At 33.4% G+C, this 21,524-nt stretch overlaps 2 protein-coding genes across 4 annotated transcripts in view; one reads left to right on the top strand and one right to left on the bottom strand.

Annotated features, from left to right (window-relative positions):
• LOC147066978 (uncharacterized) overlaps positions 1 to 21,524 on the bottom strand; it is an 81,530-nt gene that overhangs the window by 41,429 nt on the left and 18,577 nt on the right. For all 3 annotated transcript variants that reach the window (XM_085954573.1, XM_085954572.1, XM_085954571.1), the window contains exons 4-6: positions 8,490 to 8,594; positions 4,979 to 5,143; positions 1,338 to 1,529 (exon numbers count right to left, since the gene is read on the bottom strand). In XM_085954573.1, coding sequence (XP_085810699.1) covers positions 1,338 to 1,529; positions 4,979 to 5,143; positions 8,490 to 8,594 — 462 coding nt within the window. The remainder of the gene's footprint in view (positions 1 to 1,337; positions 1,530 to 4,978; positions 5,144 to 8,489; positions 8,595 to 21,524) is intronic.
• LOC147066979 (uncharacterized) overlaps positions 1 to 21,524 on the top strand; it is a 56,061-nt gene that overhangs the window by 2,971 nt on the left and 31,566 nt on the right. The gene's annotated exons all lie outside the window — the stretch shown is intronic.

The raw sequence follows: 21,524 nt of genomic DNA on the forward strand, positions 1-21,524 counted from the left end.
GTATTAACAATTTTGTTTTTATGAGAAATGGATGTCAGTCACTTGCTAAACCTATTAGGTCCATACTGACTCATACATAAATTGAAAAACAATGTGTACTTGCAGGACTCAGAATTCGAACCTGAGACCCACGACGCTATAGGCTGACGCTTAAGCCGCGCGGCCATCGTGGGCCAACATAATAAACTCCAAAATCATGCAAAAATGTAAAATTATAAAAAGAATTATAAGAACTTAAAATTGGTCATAAATATGTTTTAAATATTTTTTTATGACCCAGGGCTATTATGACCTAGTGAGTTATGGGTGTTATGAAACAAATTATAAGCAAGTGCAACACTAAAATAAATAATATGTAATACAGAGCAAATATAGTTTTATGTCTACACCAGACAAAATATGACCAAAAAAAGAAATAGAACAAGTCGGAAATTTGGTTGCAAACTACCGGCCGATGGAATCAGCCCAGATCGGCCTAGTGGGGGTTTTCACATTGGTAGGGCCAGATGGGAGTAATAAAAAGTAGTGAAAAATCCATGCACATGTGCAGTCGCTATTCGTTTTTTCGACAAGTCAGTTTAGTTTATTGTAAATACCGTCCAGGATTTCACATTTTATATTTCCTTTATTGGGTGGGGTAGGTGAGGATATTAAATTTTTAATAATAAAAAATGCTTATACAGTAAAACCTCGTTAATTTGAATTCCGCGGGACCGAAAATCGAATTTTGAAATGTATGGGGGGAAAATATAAAAAATTTTGATTTTCATTAATATCGTTTACGATTATAGATGTGCCTACCAAATTTCCGGTTCCGGTGTTAATGGGTCATAAAATGTGAGAATTATTTTTATTACCTTCTTAAAATAAGTAATTTGTAATGTTTTAAAAAAAGTATGTTACAATAATTTTCAATGATTGGCGCATGAAATAGTGTACTTTATTAGGATTTATTGAATATTTTTATATGCCAGGAAACTGAAATAATTTCGAATTACGAAATTCGAATTAAAGGTATGGTTTTACATGAAAATAATGTTCAAGGGACTTTTTATTCGTGAAAATATTGAATTATCCGTTTTCTTATTAACGAGATTTTACTGTAGTGAGGTACAAAATCAACAACAATGTACTACTTGTATTGCCCCTAATATCTTCATATAAAAGTATCTTATCTTGTTATAAAAAAGCGTGGTTTTGTTAGTTGATAACTCGCGTCAGGTCGACGGTGTGCTTGCCATTCCAATCTTGCATCGATAGAGCGATATTGTGCAATATTTACAATTTGGTGATCCACCAATCTGCTGTAAAATTTATGAAAAAGTAGTGAAACTTACATATTTTCTGGATTCTCAGGGACAAATTGAGCTTGACCATTGGGCACTCCTGGATTATTGCCGAGAAGTGAAATCTTGTTGGTATTCTTGATGGGGAAATTCTTGGGGAGACTGTGTCTTGGTTTTTTTTCAACAGAAGAATTATGTTGATCGTTGTTCTCTTTCTTGGCTTGGAGATCATCACTGGCGAATCTATATGAAATCATGATTAAAAATGATTTAACCACTTTCAATACAGCCATCGTTAAAATTAATTTATCAATTTTTTTAACATCGAATCAGAAGCCTTTGTCAATAAACTCAAAAGTGAACACATAATACGTCCCCTAATTAACACAAAAACGTATCAACAAGAAGTCAATTTTTCACAAACTTTTTTTTTGTTTAAATAAGTTTTTTAGCCAAACTAAGAATCGTAGAAAGGTGAAATTTTCATTGTCTTAATCTATGATCATTTCTTTGTAAATCAAACTTTTTCTACGTTTTTTATTTCATTACATTTATTTAAAAATTAGATTTTAACCCTTCTTACAATATTCTACTGATGTTGACCATGTGGGAGAGGCTTCCACCTCTAGACATGAAGCACCAGAGGCTCCACGTCAACCATGGACCGCGGGACCATTTGTGCCAATTGTGTATGACTTTGAAACTTTAAACTCTGGTGTTAATCCTAGTATAAGTTTGAATGAGAATTCAACTGAGAGTTTTTTACACACTTTTTAAATGAAAACATAATGGGTAAAATAGTGAACTATACCAACGGCTATCATGACCATCTGACCAACACACAAGTTCACACCCCTAACGCGCGAATTCATAACTGGTATGATACTTCCATAAGTGAACTGTACGTATTTTACGCTGTTACCCTGTTGATGACTAGAAACCGCCGTCTTACAATAGAGGAACACTGGAGCACCGACCCTCTGTTAACTTGTTGACTGCGGAGCATTTAATTACTATTTAATTACAGCATTTAACTAACATGCTAATTATGTCGAATGGCCAATTAATTAGTGTACAACAGGTGTACCAACCGCGTGGGAAGGATTAAATTCAAATTTTTTTAGCCAAACGATGGTCAGAGATCGTTATGAACTAATTTTGCAAATGCTTCACTACTCTGACAGTGAACCCCCTGCCGGTGATAGACTATACAAAATTAGAACACTTCTAGACTGCATAAATTTATTCAGACTCAATGTTGCCCAACGAAAACCTCGGTATAGATGAAAGCATTTTAGTATTTAAAGGATGACTTATATTTAAGCAGTTTATATCTTCAAAAAGGCATACGTGTGGGATTAAGTTATTTGTGATGTTGAAACTGGATATATTTTAGATTTTATAATTTATTGTGGTGACGGAACGGATAGTGAAAAGTTGGGTGTGTCTGGGGCTGTTGTAACCACATTGATAACGGACTATTTTGGTAAAGGCCATAAACTATATTGCGACAATTGGTACAGCAGCCCAGAATTATTTGAACATTTGTTCAGACGAAAAACAAATGCGTGTGGGACAGTTCGCAGCAATCGGAGGCAAATGACGAAAATTGAAAAATTAAAAAAGGGTGAAATGAAATCTTTAAACCAACACCCTTTGCTCATGTTGAAATGGCATGACAAAAGGGAGGTACACATGATAAGTACCATGCATGACGACTCAATTACAATTACAATTACAACAAAAACATGGGCTCTTGATAAAGTTGACATGATGTTGAGTAGTCTGTCGTGCATGCGAAAAACGCGAAAAAAGTGGTACAAAAAAGTTGGTTTCCACATCATCGATTTGTTTTTATTAAATGCTAGTATTCTTTACACAGTCATAACCGGTAAAAAAACTTCTTTGGCCGATTTTCAAATTAAAGTAATTCGTCAACCAATAGAAAAATATGGTAGTGCCTCAAAACCTTCAACATCATTAAATGTACGAAATGTGTCGAAAAAAGTTCTACCATTAAAGATAAAAAAAGAAAAATGACAAATATGTGTCGAGAATGTGATGTTGCATTATGCCCTCAGCCGTTTTTAAGATTACCATGAAACTATTAAATTTTAAATTCTTGTTTAACTGATAAAATTTTATGTTTAGTGTTTGAAATAATCCCTCAATAATAAATAAAGTGATTTGGTAATATTTATGTGCTCTGTAAATAATGTGTTGTGTTTGAAGTGGGGTTCCCACTATAGTGCCCTAATAAACCTGCCATCGGCGCAAGTGTCCATATAACTTGAAGTACGACAATGGCCGCCCGGTATGTACCTACGGATGATTTATTACTATGGGACATGTTTGTTCAAGCTCTATCACTTCATTTAAGAGGTATTTGTTTATTTTTACATGTCGTAAAATTATTAGGAATGTATATTTATTGGTTGGAGCATTTCTAGGATTTTTAACCCATCGCGCCGCGCCCTATTGGCGCCGGTGTTACAGGATGCAGGACATGATGAAAATTTGATTTTTTTTACAGTTGAAATTACTTACCTATATGTAGCTATCATTTTATGATGTTAGTTATATACAGTCCAATATATTTTTTTAGAAATATTTGATTTATAAAATCTATTTATATTTAAATTTGTCAAAATAATGATCAGTTCGCTAGGTATGAGGTGTTTGAGACAGTAAAAAACATAAAATGGCCCTCCATCTTCTAAATATCTTGAAGAGTATTATATTTAGCTCCAGTTTTAGTATATCTTCCTTTTATTATTTACTTCTATCATGGACTTGTTATCTATGTCATTTTGTATAAAAAAGGCTAAAAAAACCCAAAAAACTATATTTGACATATTTTTTTCATTCCACTTATACACAAAGTTTACTTAAAATGTAAATACTTAATAAAAAAATTCAAAACCTATAAATATTTAAAAAAATTATTTGAATTGAATGAATAATACATGAGTTATATTAATTTGCCGTTATCATGAAAAATTAATTCTATCTGGAATGGATTAATGACCATTCTTAAGAGTTTTAGTAAGATTTATGATTCGTAAAAATCACACCACCGACAAATGATATACACTAGGGCGACCATTGCGCGGCGTAAAGGTTAAGATCAGATAATTCCCTTTAAGTCGAATTTAATGAATAAGGTCTTACATAATTTTGGATAAGGTGACAGCAAAAATATCCGTCAATAGCAAAAGCAGTATTGTTAATCATAACTCATTATGCGAAAACATACCAACCTATGCGAAACAGCATTTTCATCATTACTGGTAATAAAAAATAAACACAGGTGATGTGAATATTGATGTATTATGTAAAAATATGCAATTATCATTCAATTGTTTTGTAGGCTGTAGGTGGCTGTAATAAATTTGAAGTTAATTTTTTTTCATTTTTGCTTTACAAGCAAGTAAATGAAAATATATTCTATTATTTTTAATAGAAATGTACCAATAATAATAATTAAATGTTAAATAAAGTACTGTTGGTCACTAAAGACTAAATTTTTGGGGAGGGGAGCCTTGGATTTATTTTTTCTGATTTAAGGGGCCGTCGTATGAAAAAATTTGAGAAGCACTGTTCTATACAACATGCATTTCAAGTGAGAAACTGCAAGATATCGTCGAAGTAGACTGATTTTACTCGCAAAAGCAAAAAATAATTGAACTCACTTATTCCGATTGTTAAATTTGTTATTGTACTGCTGTCCAGAATTATCCTTGCCGGAATTGCCAGGACTCTGTCGGCAGTTGTTAGGAGCAGTTGACTTTGAGTTATGTTGCCGTGTCTCATCATTTGTATGTTTCTTCAACTTAGAGTTGCTGTCCTGACGAGATCTGAAATCACTATTGGCATGAGTTTTTGATAACTTGTACACACTGTAAATTAATATCCAGTAGGGAAAATTTATTATAAATTATATGATGGACTCTCAGTGAACAAAATGTATAATAATAACCACACCAGTTTTTTGCATCAGAATGTTCAAAATTGTGAATTCTCTTCCCCTCAAGCAAGAAAGATAAAATCCAGATATCCAAGCATAATATCCACATTTGCCAATGACAGCATTCTTACTTCATCTTCCATTTCAATCTTCCAGAATGCCGGAATCCAGTTACTTTGAAGAATAGGCAGGCCAGGTTGTAATTTTCCTAAGTATTACCTAGCACATGGATACTTACTCCTAAATTTATATTATCTCACAAGCAGTATCCCCGCAAACATCTGTTCTTGAAGCTCAGTATATGATTTACCGAGCCTTTGTATAAGTTCTCATGACCATAAAACTCCATTGCCAAATTGCAAGCGTTAAAATGAGCGGAAACTAAGTGCAGTCATTACAAAAACTCACCTCAGTAGAGGAAATGATTTAAAATGTACTATGTGTTCAAAACATCATCATCTCAGGTCTAACACAAAGTGAGATACGTTTAGTTAGTTCAGAGTTAATCGAAATTTAATGGGTCATTCACCAAAATAGGCTGTCAAATGCGGTTTATTTTCTTGACCTTACACCATATCCGTTTATAACCATGTACAAAGGATCAAAGCGTTCATTGAGTTGTGTTCTGGTCTGTATAATCGGGTGCCGTCCACCGTGTTCAATTATGATCCATTCAAATCACGGCGTTTGGATATGCTCATATATTTGGATTAATCGAGTATTACTTATACAAAAACAGATGAATATTTTTCTCTATGGTCACTTTTTGACAAGTTTGATGTCTATGGGACTGTTTATGTCAAACAAAAACGATAAGACGGTGTCAATCTTCGCATTTTGTCACTAGATACCGCTAGTAGTAACATAGTGGCGACGACACATGAACCATTATTACCTACTTATTATTTCTTAAATTTATTGATTTACATTATAACATTGTGGTTGGGTAATCCGAATGCTGAATAAATGTTATTGAATAAATTGAATATTATAATCATTACAATATAATATAGGAAATCTCTTGAGAAGTACATGATTACTATTACTTAACATGGAAAAAATAAAAAGCAATAGCATATCATGATAATATACTTACCTATTTATTCTGCATAAGGTGATTTTAACACAACCTCATGAATTGAGATATTAAAAATTTATGTGGAAAAAAATGCGGACAACCAAAATTCTCTTCACGGACCACCGGTTGGGGACCACTGGTTTAGACGGCTAATTTATTGTAACAATTATAATAATTTGATAGAAACATGAAAAACTACCCTCGATAGCTGCTGATAGCAGTCTTGTGTATAGAATAGATGCGCTAATGTGTCTTTACTAAACTCTAACAAAACTCTTGTTTGATTCGAATGTGTCATCGCTTTTACAAAATTTGTGGCGTTGCAGGTTAGTTTCATCTTCGAAAGCGAAGTTTAGGATAAATAAAGTAGTCATGATTGAATAAAATGAAGCAGAAATTATGGAATCAATAGTAAATAGATAATACATTGGACAATAATCAAAATCATTCACTCAATTATAATGGAACACGTAAGAAAAGAAGTATGGCAATTGGATTGTTAAACTTATGGTAGAGAGGCATTCGGTGTACAGCCACGGCCAGATGCTCATGTACAAAATTTCCATGAACCCAAATTATAACCTAACCTAACCTAACCTAACCTAACCAAGTCAAGTATGTTATTCATAATATGGGTGTTTAACGAAACAAAACAATGTTAATAAGATGGTATTCATTATTTTTTGTTATACAAATGTCCGGTTATACAGGTTCCGGCATGATTCCATTATCAGTAGACTTCTGTCTTCCCTCATTCATCGGTGCAAAGCCATGTTTTTTTTCTTTTTGTGAGCTAATAAAGGAAAAAAGGGCTCGTAAGTATAAAGTGAGCTCTCTCAACTCCCTACCTTGAAGAAGTCATAGAGCGCGATGCTCAATTCGTACTTACCATAAAATAACAGTAAAAATTGTAAGTAGCCGAAATCCATCTGTTAACTATAGATTATAGAGATAAGGAATCCTTAACCATTGACTACTTTTGTTATGAACTCGCCCCCTTGCCCCCCTTCCGTATTGCCATTTACCACTGACAGCTGCTGTCAAAATAAATTGACGTGGCTTTAAAACGGCCAATACACTCAAATTCATTTAACAATTGATCTCAATATGGGTATTGAACAACTATTAAATATCCGTGACATTTAATACGACACATTTTCCTTTATTTTCTTGATTCTGTACATGTCTTAATTTAGTAAAACCGATTATCGAATTGAAATGTCAGTGTCAATGAATTATGAATTAACTTTTCTTATTCAGATTTAGATATTTATGTAATATTAAACCAATAGATAGGTAGTTGAAATATATAAGTACTTAGTTACCTACACACCAACATGGTAATATTAGTTTTAATCACTCTAAATAATTATTCACATCATGGCATATATTTGTAATAATTGTAAATGACAAAATCTGACATTTCAACGGCAAGTGTTACCGTATCGGGAAAAACATGGTCAAAAAATAACTTATATTATTCACTAATTGCGGAGACATTTAATCATTTTTATTAAATATTAATTGTGTATTTATAGTTATTGAATTTATTTTGTATATTTTTCATATTTTTGTCATCGTTTAACAATTACAAAATAATTTACCTAAATTATGAAAAAGAGAATTTTTATATATGGTAATATTTTCAATAGAAAAACAGAACGAAGCTATTGCAGATTTGGTGGACCACAGACAACTCGATCATAACTATGAAAGGCTTTCTGCATAGTGTTTTGTTGTAATTTTGTTGTAATTATGACAGACGATTGTGCATAGGGCTCATAAAAGCCATTTCGAGTAATATTATATGATAACACTTATTCATTATAGATACGGAGGAAAGATCAGTGGCGAAAACTGCTTGTGGATGTAGGTCAACAAGTACAATATGTGCAACAGAAATGTTTAAAATGTGAATTTTAAAAAAATATCAGCAAAACGTGAGAAAAAAGTTTTACATGATTAAAATTCGGTAAGTAGCCTCTATGTCGCATGTCCCTTTTATAATTTTGCAATAATCACATATTCTTCCAGACTACTGTGTTGTTGGATCATCAATCATGTGAATTTACAACCGTAAAATTGAATTCATATACATAAATTTTTCATAAAATAAGTAAGACAATAAAGAAATTGCAGTATAATCATAAACACTTACCGGTGAAAATTAGACAGCCCAGATAATACATTGTGAATACATTTCTTTTCGTTAGGGCTCAACACATTAGCATCCCCAGTCTCTTTGGCATCAGAGGAACCGTTACTGAAATCAATACATTACAAAAACATATTTTTTTAAATGTAAATACAGTAGAACCTCGATAATTTGAAAAACGATATATCGAATTTCGCCGTTTTTTGAATTTTTCGTCCCACAAGAGTCATTTTTCATGCAAAAATTCGTTATAAATTGAAATATTCGTTATTTCATAATTCGAAATTGAATTTGGTCCCAAAGGCCATTTTTATCCATATAAATTTAATGACTGCAATTAAGTAGGCAAACACCTGCAAATTTCCTGATGGAGGCAAAACCCAAAGTTTAAGTTGTGGAAATACGGAAATGACTTATCCAAGCATCTCCTATATATTATTATCGTAAGAGATTTTGGAAAACGCACCAATTTTTTTTATTTAAATACCATTTTGTTGATTTTAAACTATTTCATTTTTTAGAGTCCCGAATCTACTTCCATTTGAATCCGGCACAATCTGATAAAACTCGACACAATCACAGATAATATTATTTTTAAATCGCGTTTATATCCGTCCGTCACCATACATTTTCGCGTCTTGCGTCCATCTACCGCAAATTAATTATAATGTCGCTTGATACTTTCTATATAATCGATATTTCACAAATCACAATTACTATTCCACAAAACTATTCAAATCTGTAAGAGGCACATTGGCGTAATATGAGTTTTAACAAGAAATAAATGCATCTTTCCTCAATAATTGCTATGAAAATATAAACTAAAACCACGTCACTGTTTTTTATCTGTCAAACTAATAGACTAATGATTGTCATTTGTTTTCTTTCGCGAACCGCCTAGAACAAGTTCATTTGACGTATCAGAATTCAAATTTAGGATTTGCAGGAACAATCGAAAAAATGTGACATTTCTATTAGTACCCATAAATAATCAATTTCAATCAAGACATTCATTGTAAGATGAAGATAATTTTAATACTGCTATCAATAAATTGAATAATTTCAGACTTACGAGTAATATAAGAAACTACATTATATTATACATATTACGTTCTTCTCAATATTATAGTAAGTATCACATACTATCCTGATTCAGTAACAATTGTATTATTTTTACATTTAGGTGGGTAAATGAAATTCATGTGACGTTTAATACTAAGTAATTAAAAATTAATGTTTATATATTTTATAATAATAATTATAAATATAAAATTACAGTAACCTTTATTCTTCTTCTATATCATTAGTAACTATTAATACTCAATATCTTAATAATACTCTTTTAATAATGACATTATGCATGTTGTTTGCTATTTTATCTTTTATTTCTTCAAAGTGAAATATATACTTATAGTCAAATATAGTCGATTATGACCTTTTTACGACACAATTAGATACATTAAGTAAGTACTTGCTACTTTTTCCATTTTTGTACATGATAAAAATAATTATTTTTTTATTTCCCCAGAGATAATTTCGTCACCGTAGATGTTACGTAGATGTAGACGACGATTTGTTAAATAATAATTTTAGCATGTTGGAATTTATTCATTAGTATATTAACAGCTTAACGTCCGCGGACTCGTATTTAAGTCCTTGAAAAACATAGGTTACTGTCCGTGGACGCGTATATGCGTCCTACGTCATACATTACATTCTATTGAAAAAATACTGGGTTATAATTGAGTTTGCTTTCAAATGTCGATGAGAGATGGTGGTGTACACATCAACGTATTATTTAACAAAAAATAAAATATTATTTTTACTAAATAGTTTTGTAAAAATAATGCTAGATGGTACACTGACGTGTGTGAGAATAGCACGTGCCTTTTTATAATAATATTTTTGTATTTTTAAATTTTGCTGGTTTAGTTCACTGCTTAGCAAGGATACACATACACGCGTAATAAAACAAGCGCGACACTGATGCTCCGATGCATATATGCATACCGTGCACCTTGAGGCCTCTAACACAACATCGTAGTATTGGTTAGCAACACTTTGGGGAGTGATTTATGAATAGGCCGGACCACATGGCATTTTTTTATGGTGCCGAGTCATTCCGAAAACAATTATTGACGTGTTTATAGGGAAGTTGATAATAGTATCGTATGACCTATTCAAACTTAGTGGCAGAGGTTCTCAACATATGTTTACGAAACAAATAAAAAAATATTTCTTTGAAATATATTATTTTATGTTACGAGGGTGGGTCAATAATTCCTTAGAAAAAAGCATTAAAACACTTTTTATTTTTGTATTTTTTTTTTATTTCTCAACATAATCTCCTTGGAGCTCAATACACTTGGTTAGACGTTTCTCAATTTTTTTTAAACCGTCAGAAAAATAAGTTTTCGGAAGGTCCTCAAAATAAGCATTTGTCCGATCGATGACTTCTTCATTTGAAAAAAAACGTTGTCCACTTAGCCATTTTTTTAAGTTTGGGAAAAGGAAAAAGTCACTGGGGGCTAAATCTGGCGAATACGGTGGGTGGTCGACCAATTCGAACTTCAATTCTTCAATTTTAGCCATTGATCGTAATCATGTGTAAACACGGGCATTGTCCTGATGAAAGAGGATTTTTTTCCTGTTTAAATGAGGCCGTTTTTCTTCAATTTTGTTTTTTAGCTGGTCCAATAAAGATGCATAATAATCCCCTGTTATTGTTTTTCCTTTTTCCAAATAGTCAACGAAAATAATTTCACGTGCATCCCAAAATACAGTAGCCATAACCTTACCAGCTGATTTTACGGTTTTCGCCTTCTTTGGACATGGTTTGCCTTCGCAATCCACTGCTTTGACTGTTCTTTCGTCTCGGGAGTATAGTGGTGTATCCATGTTTCATCTACAGTCACAAAGCGACGAAAAAATTCATCCGGATTGCGTTGCATGAGCGACAACAGGGCTTTAGAGGCCACCACCCTATTGCGTTTATTGTCGACTGTGAGCAAACGCGGCACCCATCTTGCAAAAATATTTTTCATGCCCAATTTGTCATGTAAAATAGAAATGACGCTACCTTTTGAGATCCCTGTAACCTCAATTATCTCACTCAACTTTAATCTTTGGTCACTTAACACCATATCGTGGATTTTATTGATCATTTCTGGTGTAGTCACCTCTACAGGACGTCCTGAGCGTGGTTCATCCTTTGTTGATGTACGACCACGTTTAAATTCATTTAACCAGTTATAAATAGTTGCAAGTGAAGGAGCAGATATGCCGTGAACTAAATCCAACTCATTTTTTATTTCCTTTGCTGTTAACCCTTTTATATTAAAATGTTTAATAACAGCTCTAAACTCAATTTTCTCCATTTTCCATTTTTCCATTTTCCACAAGCAAATTTTTTTTTTAAATGTACGAGAAACACACAACAACCCGACCGATCTAATTGAAACTTCGCAGCATACTGAATCGGTAGTGCCGCTGCATGAAAACAAACCGCTTACAGTACAATTCGCGCCACCTGTCGGCTTTTCTAAGGACTTATTGACCCACCCTCGTACATAGCAGATATAAATTTATGGGTCATAACTGTTAGGTTACGTAAGTTTTATCGCGGTAAAGATAGAATCTGTCCATTTAAACTATAATATAATTTGTACTTACCACTCATTTGGCATCCAGTTTTTTGGGTCACATAACAAACACATATTATTGTTTTTAAATTTTCTAAATATGTTTTATCTCCTCCGCCCATTTTGAGGTGAATAAAAATAAAATTTATATATGAAGATTACAATCATAAAAGATTAGCAAGAGAAGAGCAATTTTCGCGACGTTTTGACCGATAGTTCAGTAGAGACTGAATACAATTTACTTATATAGATTGTATAAAAACTTATAAGACACTACCCAGATTTCTTTAATACCTACTAATAAGAGTAATATAAACCTATGATTTCTCAGAATGACTGAAAAAAATAAGGAAACAAACTTACATGAGGATGGGGGTGAATCTGCAACAGGGATGATTGATTTGAGAAGCAGGGATTTTTCAACTTTGGGTATTTATAATATGATAAAACATTATCGTATTTGTTCGATTCATCAAAACATATATGGTTTCAAGTAAAATAATCTATTTACAGCTAAATTCTTGAGAATAGTGTACTTTTTCATGGTTTAAATCGTTCTAACTATCTGGGTTTCACCTTTCGGCATCTTCAGATTCAATATAGGTCTATCGATGACGTAAACACAAGTTGCAATTGTGTATTTACCAATCAACCCATAAATGATAGGTGGAATTTGTTATTATCCATAATTTATTTTTTTATGATTTTCTAAAATATTTGTATTCTACAATTGTATTGAAAGAGTTCATCCAATTCAATTCTCACACATATGAACATAAAAACAAAGAAAACAATGTGAAAAAGTAGATTTTACATATTTAAAAAAAAGACCTTTCAGTAGATTTAAGTTTTTTTCATTACACCACATAAAAATGCAACCCACAGATATAGATTTGGGGTAGATAGGGTAGATGTTATGGTGCTGGACTAGCTCATTCGCTGGGGTCAGCACATATTTTAGGTATGCATAAAAATATAACCGGTATGTCTCCTAGTCAAATAATTAAAAGTGTTGTTATTAGTCGGCTAAATCGTCAAAATCGTCTTAAGGCGAGACGTTTAGATTTCACTTCCAGGTATAAAAAACCAACTGTCCCTGTAAGCAACCAAGCTGACTGTGAATATGGCCCGCATGCTGCCGATTCAGATATTCCACAGTTGGACTTACAGGAGAAAATGAAAGAAATTATGGAATCTTTACAGGCTGGGGTTTCTTGCGATACAGATTGTAAGCAATTGCAGTTGGCGACAGTAGGGCAAAGTGAAAATTATTTGTGGATTGATGCCAGGCATAAACGTTTGACAGCATCTAAGTTTGGGAATATTTTCAAAATGAGAAATACGACACCACGGCATAATACTGTTAAAAATATGCTTTTCCCAAGTGATATTGTGACAAAGGATATAATGTATGGCAGGAAGAATGAGCGCACTGCTATTGCCTTATATGAAGCAAAAAACAAAGTCACTGTTATGCCTTGTGGTCTTTTTGTAAGAACGGAATTCCCATTTTTAGGAGCAAGCCCCGACGGTTTAATTGGGGAAAATGGGTTGATTGAAGTTAAATGTCTTCCGTCCATCGGTTCCAAACCAATTTTAGAGACAGCATTACAAAACAATATATTATGTTTAACTATTGTGAACTCCGTACTTCACTTAAAAGAATCACATAATTATTGGTTTCAAATACAGGGACAGTTGTACATTGCGAAGAAGGAATACTGTGATTTAATTGTATATGCCGACAGTGGAATCGAAATCATACGACTTTTGCCAGATCCACAGTTTGAGACACGTGTTCTACCGCGTTTGATAAGTTTTTATAATGATTGCCTTCTTCCAGAATTAGCTGATAGCCGTATCCAACGGGGTATGAGAATTCGCGAACCTGAGTTTATATTAAATAATTTGCCAACTAAAGCGAAGAAAATAAAAAAGTAATTTATGTTGACTTCTGATATAATTCTCGCAATAAATATGTCATAGTTTTCCTTGACATTTGGACATGGAATTTCGCGTATCCATAAAACTGATAGACTACGTAGTGCGCTCTTAGAAATCACAAAGGCCTACCGATCAACTTCAACGGACGCGCTTCCGGTCCTGGCCGCATTCTTCCACTTGACCTGCACATACAGGTCAGCGGTCCGTCAACGAAGCTCCTCAAAGGTGAGGAGGCCGTTGTTGGTGACTTTCACCTTGCCCCGCCTCCTCGGCATGTTGCTGAAAAAGTAACCTGACTATACGTCTATTGACGCTTGACGCGGCATAGAAGACCTGGCAGCGACGGTGGAATGAATCAACCAAGGGCCGGCACACATTTTAATTTTTTCCAGACATTAAATGGCGATTGGAGATAACCAAATATCCGACTCCTGACCATCACACCGATCAATTTGTGATTGGACACGGTGGGTTCGCTGGTAAGCTCTTTGAGCTTGGACTTGTAAGCCGTCCTACATGTCCATGCGGAGGGGTAATTCAGGATGCCAACCACATCCTCTGGGAATGTCTTAGAATGTGCTCCCGAACGGGAGATGCTCAGGTCGGTCCAACCAGCTGTTGGGCCCATCGGGCCGTCCGACTTGGTTGCTACTAAGGCCAATTATCCTGCATTTAAAAAATTTGCGGCGTCTTACTGCGGGCGTGAAGATCTCTACACGTAATTTTTGCTGTTCGTATGATTAGCTTCATTATTTTTTTATATATACAATAGAATTATTTTTATTTTAATAATTTCCTTGCGCTCTTCTCTCCCCGGAACTTTGCATTAGAAAGTAACTTCTTTAAACTCAGTCAGAGCTCACTTTGAGCGTAGCAACCTTAGTCCTGGGTATCTTTTCCTAGGGCATTCCCAGCCTAAAACTGAACTAGATGCTTCACATCAACCAATGTAGGGCCACGTGATGGCTCGAGGGTTAACTTCAATAATATTGCTTATTATATATACTTCATTAGAATAAACAACTTCTTTTGTAGCTGTTTATGCATGCCATGCTTGTTTCGTGGATTTTCACGATGGTTTTCAGATTTTTCGTGTTCTATGCTTATAACGATATCTCATAATTATTATTAATTTACAATGCTATACAATGTAACCAATGATTTATTATATTCTAAAATGTTTTAATGAAAATAACTAGTGAAACTTTTTTATATAATTATATACCATATATAGTTAGTTTATTTAGTGGTTATTTTGGTTTCTTTGGCAATTCTTCCAGAATATATTCCTAGAATTGTCGGACTTGAGCGATAATAAAAAGCATTTCTAATCTACGCATGCGTTTTACTATTTATTATACATGTTTTCCTGATATCGTCGCCTTGGAAGTGAATAGAGCTTCACGGATGTCATTTGTGTATTAGATTGTTTAGCAAATTTGATGGAAATACATGTTCCTGTAAAAAAATCAGTTATTTTTCTTCACCATAATAATAATTATAACCAATAAGTATTTCAAATATTGTTTGGTCAAATAAAAACGTTTTTGAATTTTGTGTGGATTACCTCTATTCACTTCCAAGGTGAAGATATTCACCAAGATTTATTTTCAACACGTCTAGTATTCTCAATACTTTCTATAACCTGATTCCTAAACCTTAACAATTTTTCACAAACATGTGTTTGGATCCAGCGTGTCTATTCCTTAGGCTATGTACGCAAGACGCTTCCCGCTGCTATCTAAGGAAGGTTTGTATCGAATTGTTGTAATTGTTACAATAAGTGCTATGTTTTAACAGCACTTTTCTTGGCAAAGCTAAACTTTCGAGCGAGATGACTGTTTAGACCAAGGGTTCCCAACCTCGGAACGCGACGGGTTTTCTGTGGGGTCGCCAGCTTATAAAGCTAAAAAAAATTCACTATAATGCAATTTTTATTTTGGGCAGAGAGGTGGTGGCATTCTCATTGCTGTACGCTCCGACCGACCAGACAGTATATCTGTTGTTGACTGTCACTTTGCTGCAGCTATTGACGTCGTTATTATTCGATTACGGTGAAATGGGTCATTTTTCACTGTTGCATGTATTTTCCACCGCGATCGTCTCGCGATGCATATAATTCGTTCTTTTCATACTTTGAAAACTTGCCAGTTGATAATTGTATAACCATCATTGGTGATTTCAATTTGTATTCATCTCATTTTTTATCCTGTATGAATCTCAAGCAGTTTTCAGAGATAAGAAATTGAGATACCCGGGGTTCCAGCGGCTAGCTCAGGTGTCCATCGAACCCCGGATTCACAAAAAAAAGATAAAAAAAGGATTTATATATGTTGGTAAAATTAAATAAAACACTAAGTCTTTCTCGTGCGGTCTTAGCGTTATATATTTTAATATTTGGTTGGACAACGTTACTTTATAGTCCATTACATATTTTGTTTTTACAATTAGTTACGCAGGTCCGTACATGGTTTACAAAGGACGCTTACTAACTTTCTTTTTCAAATTCCCCGTACCCACGCCGTCCAGCAAAAAGGACTCTCGTGATTGGCCAAATTTTATCGCGTGATGCTTTTGATTTGACGAGATTTTAACGTTGCTGGCAAGCACGGCAAAATTTATTATATATGAATACTTATATTTAGTCTTAAAATTATCTCTCTCATCCATCATCATTTAAACTTTTTAAATCAAATTAAATTTATCTTAATTACACCTCCGCCCAGTATGTGATTTTCACACACCGGACGAAGGCCTTTACTTATGAATAAAAAAAATTTATGTAGTTGAGCAAGGAATCAGATTAGATGTTTTATGAAGCCGTTTCTAGAGGTCAGGGTTACGTTTCGAATTATGACTACTAAATGATTATTTTACACCGGGAGAAGCCCGCCTGTAACAGGGGTGTATCAAAATGTGAAATCGCGAATTTTAGACTTAGTTATGGCGGATTCAGATTGTTGTGTACCGGTACATGCCTGTGCCGACCCACTTATACCTGAAGATGCATATCACCCCGCGCTCTCAATAGATTTGCCATTAAATTCTTTACGGTTCACAAATAGTCGTATTCAACATCATAATGTTGGAAATGGAGACAGTGAATGTACTGAATCGAAGTTTATTAATAATAATTTGTGGAACTTCTTTAAGGGCGACCTATTGCATATGTATTACGAATTTCAGAATATTGATTGGGAAATTTTATATTCGATTAGTGGCGTCAATGCTGCAGTGAAGGTATTTTACCAATGTATATATAATGTATTTGACAAGTCATTCTTTATAAAAAAATCATCGGGCTCTTCGCGTCGCTACCCAAAATGATTCAATTTTGATTTAATTAAAAACATACGATTAAAGCACTTGCGTCACAAAAAATGGAAGAAAGCGAAGTGTCTTAGCGATTATATTTTGTTTTCTTATATCATATCACGTGTATTATATCAAATCTTGTGACATTGTCAATGTTATCAATGGAATCCAGTTTTTACTCTTGGCAGACGATTTAAAATTATATATGTCAATTCACAGTGAATTAGATTGTCACATATTACAGAATAACTAGTAGAACTTTTTTATATTATAATAAGTGAAGGTAATTCCATAAAAAACGTTTTTTGTGTAATTGAATTTGATCAAATTATATACCTACAATATATTATAATATACTATTATACTATCATAAAAATGTCAATACGATATAATAAAATATTGTACTTATTTAAAAAAAATAATAATTATTTGAATAAGTATATATATAATAATATTATAGTAAGTAGAATATATTATATTCTTATAATATGTAAATGAATTTTTGTCTAGCGATTTTTTTCATCTGGCAATTTCATCATACTTGCAACTTATTATGGTAACTTACTGCCATCTGGTTGGAATCGACCAAAGTTTTTAGTAACAGATTTTTAGAAATTCATGGTAGATGCCTTTAAATATAAATAGATGGCGTAAAAGTCACATTATATGTGTAATTTAGGCCAAAGACATCGCCTTAAACAATAATTACCCGCCGTTCCATCTCACTACTGTCGGAATAATCTACGAAGAATAGTATCTTCCTGTAGATTTTTGAAATGTTAAAAATGTATATAAAATTTATACTGAAAATTTGGATTCTTTGAATGAATCCACTAATGTCGTGATTCGGAATGTTTTCAGAAACGTATTTAATAGACAGTAAGTTCAACTTGGGTTTTCATCTACCAAAAAAGATAATAGTGTTCTTTTTGCGAGAAAATAACAAATATGTCTGGTGACGAGAGACTTCGGCTAATTGAAACGGATACTTACAAATGTCCCCTTACCGTAAAGGATAAATGCAAGGAGATGTTCTTTAATGATCTGGCCAAAAGTAAAAATCACAATGACATTTTGTGCGCAAGTTTTGACCTCGAGAAGGTGCTAAACACTCCCTAGTCGAAATACGCATACTGTAATGAAAGTATCTACGAAAGTGGAACAAATAATGGATACTGCTTTTTATGGGGTGAAACTGATGGTAAACGTGGCAGTAATGAGATCTCAGCAATCATGCACAAATCTTTGGACAGGACTGACAAAGCGGGAAAAAATCAAGGAATTATTATACTGTGATTGGTCAGAATAAAAACCGGGCAACACTGGGTATGCTATCTTATTTTATGAAAAATTCAACTTTCATTGAATTGATAGAAATACATTTTCTATTACCAGTGGGTCTATTCTGTATTTATCGACCGCTAAAGTGATAAATATTATCAAACTTAGGGTAGGTTTGTATTATAGAATTAGCACTTATTGTAACAATTACAATACGTTGATTGTAATTGTTGCAATAAGTACTAACACTTTTATATAAACCTACCCTAAGTTTGATATCTATCACTTTAGCGGTCGATAAGTATAGAATAAACCCACTGGTCGTACTACGATGCCGGTAGATTCCGTTCATGCGACAATTGAGTCATTTATATTCAGAGTAGTTTGGGCACTATCAGAATGACCCACCATCATTTCCAATGCTAGGTCATCATGTCATATGCAGAATTCCGTGACTGGAAATCTTTCGCTGATACTTGCATTCCTTCAAAGTTCAAACTTAAATTTGGTGAATTACAAAGGCATAATTTAAAAAACTTACCAAATATTGTACCTACTCTGGTGACAGTAGGACTAACCTGTTAGACCTAGAAAATGTCATCAGATCCCGATCAAGTGCTGTGATGCTTTAAGAGGAGCCACCCTTGCTGTATAGTGCTAAATCACCAATATCGGAGATCGAGCATTATAACGACCTTAAAGTCTCTGTGTTAAATGTAATATCCCTCAGAGATGACGGATGAGTTTATGAAACTGCCACATGGATTATCAGTGGAAGATACTTTACCGGAATCCGATCAGGAAGATGTGAATGAGGATAATACAGCGATTACTGCTTAAAAAATGTGGGACAATAATTTTTTTGTAAAACTGAATAGTTGATTACAATTTTATTTTATCATAATTAGTAGGTCCCCATATTTAATTATGTACGAGTAGATACGTACCTATTTCATTTTGAAAAATAGCAATACCTGATAATATTAATAATATAAGCGAAACCTTAAGTATACCAATCATTTATTTTTATTTTACCTATTTGTGATTAAGTATCTACAAGCAAAAATATTAATTTAAAAAGTCAAAGTATTTTTAATTTATTTAACAACGTCCCCTTTCGTAAAATAAATGGGTGCTTATGTTATTTATTTTAATACTTAATTAGTAATGCCCTGTGATGATAATTAGCATGAAATTTATAAATAAAAACGACTACGCCAAATAGCGTAAGCGACATGCCTGGAAAAAATATCGTGTCATAGACATAAGCAAAACAGCGTTACCGCCACTATCTCGAAAACTAAAAGCACTAATGCAATTGTTTTATAATTTCCGTATAGGCAGTAACCAATTATTATTAACCACTTTAACAGAATTCATTTTTGGAACTAATTACTGAAATAATTAAAAAAAAACCTCTAAAATTTATGAATTGTCGCTTACGTTGTTCTGCCGATTAGGGGTCGATATGGACACACCCCTTCAGAGTGGTAATTACGCGTATCTTAAAACACTTAGTTTTTACATTTTTTCAATCTAATGGGATCTTCCCCCATTGAATAAATAAAACGTATTATATCGCAATAATCTAAATGTCAAACAGTCTGAGGTGAATGAAAATCGATACCGAAGGGAAAACTATGGCGCCGTCTATGCATACTTCCCAATTATATTAATATCCAACACCGCCAAGCCGTCTGCAAGACCTAGCGAGACAGACTGGCGACCGCCAGCTAGCTCTGCTAGTCAATATTATTATTGCAGTGAATGTCAATCAGGGTTCATGTACTTGTCATTCATTTAAATTCAGAATCCCTTATTTTATCAAAAATTTTACAAAAAGTGAAAAACATGTTCTTTTACAAGTAATCTTAGCAGATAGCCATTAAATAGTTTTCAGTGAAAAAAAAAATATTAACTAGTATATATTAAAATATAACTAACTTGTGACATTTTTTTACAGAATTACGTTTTTAATATGTATTTTAATAAACTATGGGATTCTTTTCTTTTAAGTTTTTGATAACAACTGAATGTTTGGATTATTAAACTGGCAATAATGAATACAGTGACCCTTTGTTTGACAGGACTAATTCACTAATTGACTTAATGAGTTCACTTGACATTTTTATTTTTGTTTATAGAATATTAATGCATTTTATTTTAAATACAATACCGTCAAACCCCCTAACTTCGCCTGGTTTTTTAACAGAAAGTCGTTTTGCCACCACAATATCCACCAATATGAAGTCTTATAAGCCTTATGTAATGCACAATGATAGTGTTTATTATTATTGATATTGAAGTAACACCCTTTTCATACTAAATAAAACAATAAATCACTATTCAGACTATATGGTCACTCTTCAGGCAGAAGTCACTAACCCAAAAAAATATCATTTCGACATATCGCAATTTGAAAGTTTGCCTTTTTGCCGGTTGATGACTTTTGCCTGTACGATGTCAATATGAAAGTGCAATTTCTCAGCTTTTCTCAAATCTCGAGAATTAAGGAATGTTTCATTCACAAAAATTCGAGTTTGTTTCATGTATTCCTTTCAGGGAGAAATCCCTTTCATTATCCTATGAGAAAGATATTTTTATTTTGAATCTGCGTTTCTAATTCTTTACTACTCACAGAATTATTGTGATGAATCAGACTATCATGTTCGGTTGCCGTTATTATAATTTCTTGGCATCGGCCTAGGGACGGCAACGTATATGAAAGTATGGTGAGGCAGACTGGTAATCAAGTTATGGTAGCACTTCAACGTGCGTCACATTGACGTTCAGTTTGCATTGGTAAATCAACGTGGAAGGTTCACCTGAGCTAGGTAATATTCAGTAAAAATGGTTG

The sequence above is a fragment of the Rhyacophila brunnea genome, unplaced genomic scaffold (assembly GCF_057557595.1).
Source record: "Rhyacophila brunnea isolate RB1 unplaced genomic scaffold, BYU_Rbru_1.0 scaffold_4, whole genome shotgun sequence".
In the NCBI taxonomy this organism is placed as follows: Eukaryota; Metazoa; Arthropoda; class Insecta; order Trichoptera; family Rhyacophilidae; genus Rhyacophila; species Rhyacophila brunnea.